At 40.5% G+C, this 12,667-nt stretch overlaps 1 protein-coding gene and 1 non-coding gene across 2 annotated transcripts; both read right to left on the bottom strand.

Moving 5' to 3' along the window:
• Nucleotides 1-682: 682 nt before the first annotated feature.
• trnat-agu lies at nucleotides 683-756 on the bottom strand. Its single transcript has one exon. It is a non-coding gene; the product is annotated as a tRNA-Thr (tRNA).
• Nucleotides 757-2,453: 1,697 nt separating this feature from the next.
• On the bottom strand, nucleotides 2,454-11,608 carry dnaja2a (DnaJ heat shock protein family (Hsp40) member A2a). Its single transcript, XM_046033008.1, has 9 exons — nucleotides 11,413-11,608; nucleotides 10,022-10,081; nucleotides 7,841-8,070; nucleotides 7,574-7,654; nucleotides 7,294-7,427; nucleotides 6,993-7,189; nucleotides 5,723-5,867; nucleotides 5,004-5,131; nucleotides 2,454-3,606 (listed from the first exon to the last, which is right to left on the bottom strand). The coding sequence occupies exons 1-9, from the start codon at nucleotides 11,605-11,607 to the stop codon at nucleotides 3,418-3,420; spliced, it is 1,359 nt and encodes a 452-aa protein (XP_045888964.1). The 5' UTR covers nucleotide 11,608; the 3' UTR covers nucleotides 2,454-3,417.
• Between the last annotated feature and the right edge of the window lie 1,059 nt (nucleotides 11,609-12,667).

The raw sequence follows: 12,667 nt of genomic DNA on the forward strand, positions 1-12,667 counted from the left end.
AAGGCTAACACTCTTCCCAAATGATGGCTTTACAGTTTTAAAAGTTAAGTACCTCAGTTATGATTTGGTCTTTCTAGCTTTAGGATATAAAACAAACATGCATGGTGTATGGTGGTGGTGCAAGATGTGCGTTTAAAACCTAAAAGACATCGTGTTTTGCGGGTCTTATTTTGAAGAACACACCGTCTAACTTCCGCTCTAACTGTGATCCAGTCTGTGTTCGGCTTGCCGCATCTAACAGGACAAAGTGGTCCATACTATTCCTTGTTTTTAGGTCTTCTTCCCTCTTCACTCCCGAATTGAATGTAACAGACAGGTGGATATAATCTGTAGACACCGTCCTGAAGTATAGGTGACACCATAAACTGCGTTTGCTTGCTGAAATGAAGAGTAGATCCAATATACGGTCTCTTCGTGATTTTCTTCACCCAGTCCCTCCATTGTAGCCTGACGGATTCTTGGCTCAGTAGGCCGTTTCACTGCCGCCCCATGTGGTCAGAAGAGTGTACTGCAGATGTCTCCGCCAAAGTACTTTTACGTGAAATGTCTGCGTTTTCACACCAGCCACGCCACGGGAACTGTTTCTAGAGGGAGGAAATAACGTCAGTGTATCACCTTTAATAAGAGAAAGATTAAATTAGTGTTTAATAACTAACGGGAAAGAGGAGAGACATTCAGTAAAAGGCACCGCTGGGATTCGAACCCAGGATCTCCTGTTTACTAGACAGGCGCTTTAACCAACTAAGCCACGGCGCCGATGCTACGATTTCTGAAATAGCACATTATGAATAGTCACATGTGTCAATGACGTAATAGTAAAATTAATTGGTGTTGACGTTAGCTGATGACCGCGCTACCTAAGGGACAGACGACATCTGAGCACAGCGTTTTACATTGCCGATGAAAAGAGGTTGTAATGAGATGGGAACTTGTAAGATTGAAATTTAAAAGGTAAATTAAGTTCACGTTTGGCCTAGATACTGGTAACATGAATTAGAGGTGTCATGAAAACCAAAACGTTGACTTAGGTAGGGTGTGAAAAAGACTCGCTATAATTTCTGCCTGTTGGCATTTAAGTTATGGACTAAATACAAACATCACTGAACCCTGAAACTAATTTGAATAACTCTGAAAATGCTGCACTTTGTTGTCAAATATGTGATGTGTCACAGTTCCTCTGCATGATAAATACATGCAGAAGCTCCTTCGGTTAAGTGGAAACCCGGTCCCTCTTCTTGGGAGGCAGATTATTTGGAGACAGCACTACCTCCCTGTGGCCATGTCTGCACACTACAGCTGAATGAGACACCAAAACTAAACAGACAAGATTGAATAAAAAAAGATGTAAATAAAAATATCGTAAATGGACACAAGGCGAAGGAATCCAGGGGCCGTATTCACAAACATCCTAACGCTAAAAGTAGTGTCGTGTCAGTGCAAACTTTTGGACGTTTACGTTTCTGGTTTAAGTGGATGCAGCTCCAAGGGATCAGTATTATACAGTTATGAGATAAATAATCGCATGAATAAATTGTGGAAAATATTTAAATGAAACAAAAACTTGACAAAATGTAAGAAATTATATAAATGCAGTATCTCATGTTGCTCTAAAATGTCCTTTCATCCTTATTATCGCAAGTTTTATGGACTTAAATTTTATTTCATAATAGCATTTTCCCCTTGTATTTTATGCCACTTTTCATATTTCATTATTTGACTTTTCATGACAGTGGTGTTGTCTGCTGCCTCTTAAGCTAGCAAGCTCCCTAGTCATGTTTTCTTGCCACCGTTTGGTACCATTTCTTCCCCATTTTTTTGAAGAACTATTAAAATGTTGCAACCAAAAGCCTCAGCTGATCGGTGTACTCTTGCCTAAAAATGAGGGTCAGTTACCAAAACTACCTGGGCAATTAAAACCAGCATTACAGGTAGGTGGAAAATATTTGTTGCTCTTTCAATCTACGCAAGTTTAATGTAGATAAAGAAACAGAAACACCCATAGTCTATCGAAATGAAACAACTTACAATGTAGTCAAAGAAGAAACTGCAACTGTGATCATCACTCAACAATTCAGCAGAGGCCATTACAGCATATTGTTTGTCTTCATTTAGTCAGGCTGCATTGAGGGCAGTGTGATGTCATTCACATGACATGACTGATGATGGAAAGTTTTTTTAGGAAGGCTAGATCTAAAATGAGCATCAAGCCATTTTGGTCTTGTGGCATCTGCTATCAACAGTTATTGAAAGTAGTTGGCACACAACACCGACAGTATCTGTGGATTTGTTCTAGTCACTGACACATTGTTTCTGGAAAGAAACAGCTGATACTCCCCCCCGACCCCTTCAAGCAGCTAAGACATCTGCTTAGCTACATACAAACACTACGGGTGTTTTAATGTTTTTGTTGCAATTATTGAGAAGGAAGAAAACAAGGCAAGACACACAGCATGTGATATTTCAACAATTTATTCAACAACTTCATAGACATTTTCTTAAGAAGTGTGCTGCTTCACTTGATGTTTGATAAGTGCAGGAACCAAAGCTTTTTACATGCACGTGGTCGCAGCACGGATACAGGCTATACGTTTGTCATTTCACTTGTCATTTTTCTTTTTTAAAAATCACACAGCTTTGAATACAGCAGCTGATGAAGCTTACCAACAACCAGTTCAATGATATACACAATAACCAATTTTCAGTTTCAATTAAAATATATAGAAAGGAAAAAAAAAAAAAAAAAAAAAAAACAACAAGTAAAAACCTACAAAAGAGAATAAAGCTGTAAAAATCAGAAACAAATCCTACAAATGGCGCTGAGTGAAAGAATCCATGAATACATGAGTCCAAGGATCTGCATGTCACATTGCTCAGCTGCTTTGTCTGTGTATGCACATTGGTTAGTTTTTAAATTAATCATTGTAAATACTATGAAAACAAAATGCATGTCACACACTCGGCAAACAAGAAACATTCCTTTCTTCGACTGATCTCCTATTAGCAGAGGGGAACGGACTTTTACAGGGGAGACAGGAGTAGAGGGGTGAGGGCTTCACCTTGAACACCAGATCGTCATCCTAACATGACATTCATTGGGGCAACCATTTGTTTTGATACATCTTAAATACTTTGTGACTTCTACCTGAAATTCTTCTTTTAAGTGTCTAAATCTGTTTCAGGTGCGGTCTTTGGCTGCCCCGGTGCGAGTTCCTCAGACATAGACCAAAATAAGCCCAGCACAATATTACAGTTTTTCAACAACTCCAGGTGCCATGACTCAATGTCTTTTTGAACTGTGTCTGAGGAACTACCAAGCCTTTTAAGTCTGACCTGCCTCCTTGTTCACTCTGCAACTTGTACATTTTCTCCCCAAGTACAGCGTGGGTTGCGTGTGTGTGTGTGTGTGTGAGCGCATGATTACTGGTGGGCACACTGTACCCCTGGCCCGTGGTGGCCGCCCTCTTCGTCGGAGCTGTCGTTGTAGGCCTCTCTGCGGCTACCCGATGTCGAGCTCTGGCTGACATCATAATCCTGCAGGTCAACCTCCTCTGTGTCTCCGGTGATGATGGGCGGCTCTGATCGGGAGGGCAGCATGTCCTCCAGCTCCTGCACATGGAAAACATTCATCATCATCCAGCTTTATCAGATAGCTTCATGTTTCCTAACCACCCAGTAGTGTGCTACAAGAGGAACTTAGCCGTTATTGGGGAACCAAAATCAGCTCTGTGTTACTGTGTGAAAGTAAGTGCTCAATAAGTCACCCATTTATGGAGAGAAAGCTCTAATCCCTGAAGGGAGTTGCTGGTATAAATATCTGCAAATTCTTACTTGCAGAGGACTAAGCTTTCTCATTAAAGATACTGAAAGGAACATGTGTGTTTATTCGCTTTAGTTGATCTTAGCTGTGTAACACAATTACACATTTCTATACAGTACCGATAAATTGATGTTACATGCCTTTAATTGAAGGCATGTAACATCAATTTATCATTTGAAATCCAACTGAAATAAAAAAAATTTGTATGACAAAAAAAAATAAATAAAAAAAGATTTCCCTTAAAGTAATTTGTAATATGGCTTCAACTAATAGCTCTTCATCATCTTTTAATCTACAGACTATTTTCTTCATTAATCATTTAGTCTAAAGAATTTCAGCAAACGGCTGAAATTCCCGTTCCCACGGCTACATCTTGCTTTGTACAACAAACTGTCCAAATATATTCTGTTTCCAATCACAGATGACTTAGAAAGCCAGAAAATATTTACACTCGAGAAGCTGAAACACTGAATTTTTATATTTGTTGGTCCAATATCAATAGTTAATAAATAGGAAAAGAGCTACGAAATGAGAACCACAGCAAGCATCTGCTTTCACCTTACTTACATTACTTGTTTTTCACCAAAGCTAGCACACACACATCCACCAGGGTACGCATGTTAACATCACACTGGCCACACTTTATGGGTGAGCTGTAGCAGTTTGACAAACTTTTAATGTAAATCTTTGGTTATTTCAGATTAAGAATAGCGTGGTCCTTTTATTCCAACACCAACATCAAACCACTTTCCTTCAAAGCTTTAAAAAGAATAAGTCTGTTTAAGTTACTCGATGCTTCAATAGCATTTCTGATCTCAAACCTTTAAACACAAACTAGGGCTAATAAGATGATTTTGATAATGACTTGCTCAAAGTACATTCTCCCCCATATAAATGTGCTAAGAAACCCAACCGAGGAGCCTAAAATCTTAACTCTAGTTTGTGTTTCTGATTTTATTGCTGTTGAGGCAGCTAAGTCACTCTGGAATTTAAAGGTCTAAATTCCTAATCGGACTTAACATGTCATGACAAACATTACAATCCCGACCAGTCAACACTGGTTGGGTATGATGAGGTACTACTTTGGGCCAATAGCTGTTCTGAATGTTTTCACGTTCACTGTAATGAGCCAAATAACACCAGAAGATGATAGACGGTTAATAATCAAAGGAGTAACATGTCATACCACAAGTTTCTCTGGGCTGATCCAGTTGTTGTCGGGGAACTGGACGTCAAACTTTATATACAGATCTCCCTTCTCGAAGGGGTTTCGGTACTGTGGCATGCCCTCGCCTCGCACCACACGGACCGAGCCTGAAAAAGGTACAAATAAACTTTTAGTGTATATGTAAACTGTGAATGGACAATAGAAGCCTAAGAGGAACACGTCTGACTCGTAACTTTTGTCAAAACTCTGACAGAGGATGTTTATGAGCCTTATCTCCCCTCGTTTATCAATTACTGTTGATGTGTCCATGTCTCTGGCAGCCTTATCCAGCATCACAGGAGCTGCTAAGTACCTTCTTAATGTGCCTCCTTGTTGTTGTTGTTGTTAGCACTCAGCAGGAACCCAGTCTGTTATTATTTTACTTGCGTTGAAAGGTTACAAAATGTGCACAGTGTCATTAAATATTCACAGTGTGAGTAAAAGCTAACCACTCATGACGCCTTTCTAGTGATGCACAGAGACAACGTTCTCTGCACAAACTTTTAGGCGACAGAGCACACAGCCTTGTCAGGACGCCTGCTCAGGTGTGAGGACATGTTAATGTAACACGTCCTTTGTCCTGCAACAACGCCATCAGAGCTTTTACCTCATTAGTATACAACGTGTTCAAGATAAATCTGATTGCTGAAATGTTAAAAGTAGAGAAGAGAAACAGATGTAGTATCAAGAGAGTTAACCTGGTTCAATGACTTTGCCAGCTGGGTACTTCACAACAATCTGTCTTCCGTCTAAGTGCTTCAGCATAAACTGGAAGCCGCACAGCGCCTCCACCAGCCCAATCTTGTGGTTCATGAACAGGTCGTTGCCATCTCGCCTGAATGTCTGGAAATTGAGAGAAAAGAGATAGTTAAAAATATTGATTTTGTTTGCAAACTTTGTTTATTTACAGAACAAAGGAATAACATACAATATTATCCGTTTTGCTGTAGCCAGCCATCCACTAAAATATTCGGACATTATATTACATTTTAAATCAAAAGAATTTGGTTATTATACGTTGGCCAGTATTCATCACGGCAGGTGTCCGTTCCCATAATTCCACGTCGTTGTACAATGGCCAGCTCTGACAACACAGCACTGTGCAAACAGCTCATTCAACTCTGTAACCCTGTCGCAGAAATTGTATATCACTTAATTTGCTCACTCAAGTATGAGTGGAAAACCAGTATGCATTTGGGCTATCAGACTCAAAACCAATTGGCCATTGTACTACTTTATCATTCCTCTAAGCACTGCAGATAAAGAAACTATCAATTTGCCCTGGGAAGGATGGAATAAAGAAAAAAAACACAATGGCCAGGTCGCCTATCTGCTTTATTGTCCTAGGCTAGCTTACCTGAATCAACATCCACGCATGACAAGTGCACAGACTGAAAACTCTCCTGTAACTGCTTCCCAGTGTGAAACAATCTGACATCTTTCTGACAGTGTTATTTTTCTATTTATTCATCTGTCACACAAAACGGTTACATTCCACTCAGTATTCGGACCAAGGTAGGATATTACACTAATTAAGGTTTTTCTTGCCATCTAAATCAGACAGGTCATGCATGCATTCATTTAAATATCATTAAGGAAAGAATAAATTTAAAAAAATTACACCAAGCCCGAGCACAATGCATCGAAAGGGACAAAGCAAAGCTAAAGACGCATGCAGATAGTACGGTGTTTGTGACCTACTTCAATTTGGCTTTTACTATGACAGTGAAGGCCCACAAAAGAATATAAACTGAAATTAACACTATAACAGGAAGTTGTGACCAGGTGAGAGAAGTTGGCTTGGAACTGAAGTCATCTTTTTACAGTCATGAAATAATCAGTAACTGCCACAGAAAACCGTGAAATAAGCAAAACTTTGTCGTAAAGGATATTTTCCTCCCTATTAGTGTCATGTGAGGGCAGGTTAACATGAGCATGGCTGCAGTATTGGGGGACAGGCCCACCTACCTCATTATCTTTTTCCTGCAGGACAAGGACAATATCCCCAGGCTCGACGCCAGGTGCCTGGTCAGCCTCCCCTCCAAAGGTAATTTTCTGGCCGTGCTTCATGCCCTTGTCCACGTGTACCTCTAGAATCTTCACCTCCTTCACGACTTTCTTGCCCTCACATTTTTTACAGCGGTCTTTCTCACTGATAACTTCCCCTGGAGCGAGTTAGAGAAAACAACATGAGGGATCTGTGCAGGCGGGGCCACAATAAAACACACAAGAAATGCCTGATTACAGTTTAGATCACTGAGCCCCTTACCTTCGCCATTACAGTCAGTGCACACAGACTGCATCTGTTGGACCATCCCTGGGGCCAGCTGCCTGATCATGACGCGCATGCCACGCCCCCTACATGTTGTACATTTTTGTACGGCGCCCGTCTTGCCTCCCTGCCTGCATACATACACACCAAGATATAGATTTATTGTTAGAAACTTGGGAAACGTAACAGGCTTAACGAAACCATAACGCTGTAACTAGACAGTCAAGCAGACATCAATGTTGACTACAGCATCATGCTGGAGTCATATGCAACTTACCCATTACATGTGCTACACAGTACATTCTTGCTAAGTTGTAGTTTAGTTGTTTTTCCATTGTAAAGGTCATCCAGTGACACCCTGCAGAACAAGTGTGATGTTTAGATACTGTCAGTGACACCATACAGCAGAGCTAGAGTACAACAATGGCTTGCTCAGAACATCAAGGACATTTTAACAACTTCCAAATATAAAAGAATTATTGAACATGAAGTACAAACAGTTCACTCAAGTAGCCTATATGCGAGTCTACACGCTTGGTCTTACTTGAGTGGATGGACCATGTCCTCTCCTCTCCTCCGACCTCCATTCCTTGAACGACCACCCTGGCCACCCATGAATCCAAAGAGGCCACCGCCAAAAATGTGTGAGAAGATATCGTCCATCCCTGGTCCACCCCCACCTCCTTCCCGCAAGCCCTGTTCTCCATAGCGGTCATAAAGTTCCTTCTTTTCAGGGTTGGTCAGCACCTCATAGGCAAAACTGATTTCTTTGAACTATGTTTTGAGAGGGAAGAAAACAACAACAAAAATGTAACAAGATACAGTCCCAACAGTGGAAGCACACAGAAACTAAAGCAATTCAACAGGATTCCAAATACTACAATTTAAAACTACAAATTAAAAGACAAGTGTACTGTGGCGGCAGCTTGGGTGTATTTTGATTTCTAGTAGTTTATTTCTTATTTCACCACTTTAATTCTACCTTCTCCGCCTTATTTTAGTGTTTACTCGCTACTTGAATTTGCTCCTTTCCCCTTCAGTTCTCTTCCCCCCCACACACACACCGGCTTGCCCCGCATCTTTGATTCTCTCTCCCGGTAGGTTTCTGATCTGCTTACTTTCTCCATCAGCAGTACATTTTATAAAGTCACTGAAAAGACAGAACTCTTGAATTTTTCCACCCGCTATTCTGTTTTCAGCAGCAGGTGCGCCGCATGTGGAGGAGGCTCGTTAATGACGTAGCTTATCAAAGCAATTGAAACCAACATGGTACTGAATGACATCTGCACCGGTGTTCAATGTTGCTTTACCTGGTCCATGCTTGTAACATATCCACCGTGTCCGCATCTTGTAACGTAATACCAGATAACATGTCTCTCTGCGGTTATTCTGCAAAAAGCTAAATTTGATTGCAAAATACCTGAGTGGCCTGCCCAAGTAAAGTCTATATGTGGGAACCACTGACATTACTGCAGTTGAATCAGCATCTCTCTGATATTATCTCAACAAAACAAATCTGAGTTGTGTGTCCATCTCCTTGACACTGGAAAGGATGAGCTGAGTAGCACACGCTTCATTTGCTAAATTTCAAGTCTCTTCCCTTTAACAAATACTGACTTTAGGCTTACTTTCCGGAAGTTGCCATTTTCTAACAATGTGATCCCTGCTGAGAAAATGGCACTCCTCACATGGGGAATAATGGAAGAGAGGCCTTAATTCTTAAAGTTTCTGTTAACTTAATGTTCCCAAAATGCAACCTTTTATGCTAAGAACAATATTATGGAGAGCTTTTGATGGTTTTAATAAAACAGTATTCGTACCTTACAGTAATTTGTAAATTTAGACCACTGTGACAATATATAATCAGAAATATACATTCAAGGTGCTGTGCAATTCTAATCCAATGCACGCTTTGTCAAATGCAGCGAATATCTCCTCACAATCCAGTGTTTGTACACAGCAGAGTTTCTGTAAATGGGAAACAAAGTCACTCGGACTGAGCCACAAAACACTATCTGTGATCTGTGCGTCAGGTAACGTTAATGACTTCAGCTTAATTTCTAGTTTTCCAAGACATGCTGTTGTTGTGACGTTAGCTATCGTGGCAGGAGTGAGTATCGCTGTCTGAAGATGGTGTGCTTTCTCTGGGTCCTCTTCGCATTTGTTAGCAACCTGTCCCACAACTTAGCTTAGTTAGTTACACTGCTTGCTGTGTCGTTGTTCGCTCATGGTAATTGTCATGGTATTGGATTTCTCCAGAATATTAACTCGGCATTTGGCCTCACACGGTGGCTCCTTTAATGTATTTATTTAACTATTTTAGGTTAGAATTAGCCTTTAATGGAGAAATTTGTCTCCCAAGGGACACTAATTCCACACTGTCTGGCAGCACAACCATCACAACAATTGCAAGTTGAAATTTTTACATTACATTTACCATACTGGACACTGATGGACACATGTCGTAAAAACAGCTTATGAAAAAAGGCAAACTTTAGAGAGAAGACAAAGCTTTGGTTCCAACTGCCCCTCCAAAAAACAAGTTCTTAAACCCTTTTGTTGAGGCAACAATGGTCCAACATACCAAATGCCATACCAATTATTCTTTTTTGCTCCCCATTTTAATTTAAACAGAAAGAACATAACCTATCCACTGTTAAACAGGGCTTTAATGAATAAGTTCAGTCGGTATTTAAATCAGAGGAGACTATCACAGGTGTCTTACCTTGTCACCAGCATTTGGGTTCTTGTCAGGGTGGTATTCTTTTGCCAGTTTCCGGTATGCCTAAGAAAACACAAAACAGGGAGCTGTATTAGCTAACGTTAACCATGCCTTGTTTACTGGACCCAAGCACATGCATGACTCAACACATTAAGTAACCTTTTTTAACTTACTGTTGACGCAATCACACGTGCCCCTCAGACGAAACCTGATGTTACACTACCTGTTAACTGCGTTAAGCTTTCAAACACCGTTAAGCTCGTGTTCAATGGGTTCCTGATTAACGATCAGTCTCCTAGAGTGGCGAGAGAGTAGTTCAACATTTTTAACTACAATTCACCCGAAATTACCATTTTGTCGAAAAGCGGCAGTTCAAAATGTCTGACGATAGATTCACTAACGTTGAAGGAAACTCCAGTAAGCTAATCAGCATATCTTGCTAACACTAGCCACAGATGAGGTTGCGATGTCGCTCTAGTTAGCAAATGTGACAAGCGGTTTCCATCCTGTTTAATAAAGTTAAAGCATGGAAACAGAGCTGTCTGGATATATATACACTGGACACCACACATCTATAATGCTCGCGTCCTAATTAGGCTAGCTCACAAGGAGATGGTTAACTAAAACGGCACGCTATGTGTAGTCAGCTAGTTAACGTTAGCCAATGCTGGCAGAGGATGGGTTCAATCTTAACAGTTTAACTCAATGAATAGCGTTGAACTGGCTCGACTAATCTGGGGGTGAAACAACACTCAGGCCCCACTGTAATGATGCCAGTTGAAGATGACACTTAGCGAAAACATTATCATTAGCTTAAGTTACTGTAACGCTAACTTTAATGCAAACATCAAGGCGGCTTCTTCTGATTATTTTGTCACACGGACTACATCAATGTGTGTCCGTCAGCCATCCTTGAGTCCGTTTCGTTTGAGAAGCACAAACGATCATTAACGTTACCTCTTTCTACAACCTTCGACAAGCCGAGCTAGCTAATATACACGACAAACACCTGAGCTAAAGCTAACGTGAGGTCAATCGCTTGATTCGTAACGTCACAAGCTAACTTGGGTTAACTCAACTTTAGGTGCGAGTTGTGTTATTGAAGTCAACTGTTTAAGACAATATAAAACAATTTCTGACTGATTTTGACTAAAAATCGAAAAATCACCGGACTTCATTGAACCCATAACGTTAATCATTAAACGTTAGAGCCGCATCGTCACATCAACATCCAGGCCAGTTAGCTTGCTAGCAGGATAACAGTTAGCACAGCTAACGTTAGCTAGCTGTGCACAGCAACGCATTTCCTGATTGAAGCAATTTTAAGTTTTTGAAAGTCGAAACAGAAACGTAATCTAATGTCGTAGTTTCTTCAGCCTTTCTTGTGTAATTACCTTCTTCAGCTCATTTTCAGTGGCGGATGGAGACACTCCGAGAAGGTCGTATAGTTTTGTATCGACTACAGTCGCCATGGTGTTAATGTGGCTGATGCAGGGAGGTGGGTGGACAAAGAGAAAGAAGCCGGTGGAAAATGTTTTCCTCGCCTCGTGTCTCAGTTTCCGGAAAGTTACAGTGTCTCGCGCGAACATAAACAAAGCTTAGACGATTTGTGTGCCCGCTGCTGCCTCCAAGCTGCTGATATGCTGCATGACTCTGCATGATCTACAAATTACAATTTACAAATTACAATTTTTAACTATATTTGTACACTAATTTAATAATATACTGATTTAAAACTGCATATCACACAATATCAGTAAAGTGAACTCATACATAAATATTGAATAGCATAAAATATAAAAGTATTCAAAAGTATTCATTATGCAGAATGGCCCATTTCAGACTCATTTAAATTATATTATGTGCACTCCCAGGTACTTGTAGTCCTCCACAATGTCCACACTAACCCCCTCTATGGAAACAGAGGTCACTGGTGTCACTCGATGTGCAATATTCTCTGCAGCAATTTCTGCATTTATTCACTACTACTGTTCATCACAGTTCTGTTCAAAATGTAAATATTGTACATATCCATACTCCTTTATATATTTTTCTTTAGATTTTATATTTATACTTTTTATATTTATATTTTTCTTTACCTACCAACTTCTATTAATATTTCTATTCTTTTATGCCTTGATGTGCAATGTCTGCAACTGTGACACAAGAATTTCCCCTCAGGGATCAATAAAGTATTTCTGATTCTGATGACTGGATTATATTAGTGAGGCATTGATGTTGCAGCTCCTAAAGGTGGGGCTAATTCTTATTATTTTACTGGGTAGCTTAACCTATAATTCATTAGTTGATTTATATTAAATTCATTAAGTAGGACATGGTGATACAATCCCCGAAGATTCAGCACTTTGGCAGCTTGGCGTTGGTCCTGGATATGATCACCAGGTAGAGCCACCATTGCAACTCATCAGCAGTTATGAACATCAACAGATTGGACTCCAAGCTAAGTGGCTCAGCCATGTGATTTTACTCCTCTCACCTCATCCAGCAGCCTTGCCTGGCTTGGGATAAGGCTGTGGCACACCTGCTAGCTTCTTCCTGGCAGCACACTTCCTCCACCACCAGCAGCCAGCGTTCAGCCTGTGAAGCCTTTTGACACGTGGGTTTCTTTTCTCCCAGGCCAAATCCCCC

The sequence above is a fragment of the Micropterus dolomieu genome, linkage group LG20 (genome assembly GCF_021292245.1).
Source record: "Micropterus dolomieu isolate WLL.071019.BEF.003 ecotype Adirondacks linkage group LG20, ASM2129224v1, whole genome shotgun sequence".
Classification (NCBI taxonomy): domain Eukaryota; kingdom Metazoa; phylum Chordata; class Actinopteri; order Centrarchiformes; family Centrarchidae; genus Micropterus; species Micropterus dolomieu.

What these genes read in the sequence shown, in the direction of transcription:
- dnaja2a (XM_046033008.1), bottom strand. Translation starts at nt 11,607, where the DNA reads ATGTTCGCGCGAGACACTGTAACTTTCCGGAAACTGAGACACGAGGCG. An exon ending in CTGAAAATGAGCTGAAGAAG is followed by an intron (nt 10,082 to 11,412) that starts GTAATTACACAA and finishes GTGTTTTCTTAG; the next exon opens with GCATACCGGAAACTGGCAAA. An exon ending in ACCCAAATGCTGGTGACAAG is followed by an intron (nt 8,071 to 10,021) that starts GTAAGACACCTG and finishes CTCAAAACATAG; the next exon opens with TTCAAAGAAATCAGTTTTGC.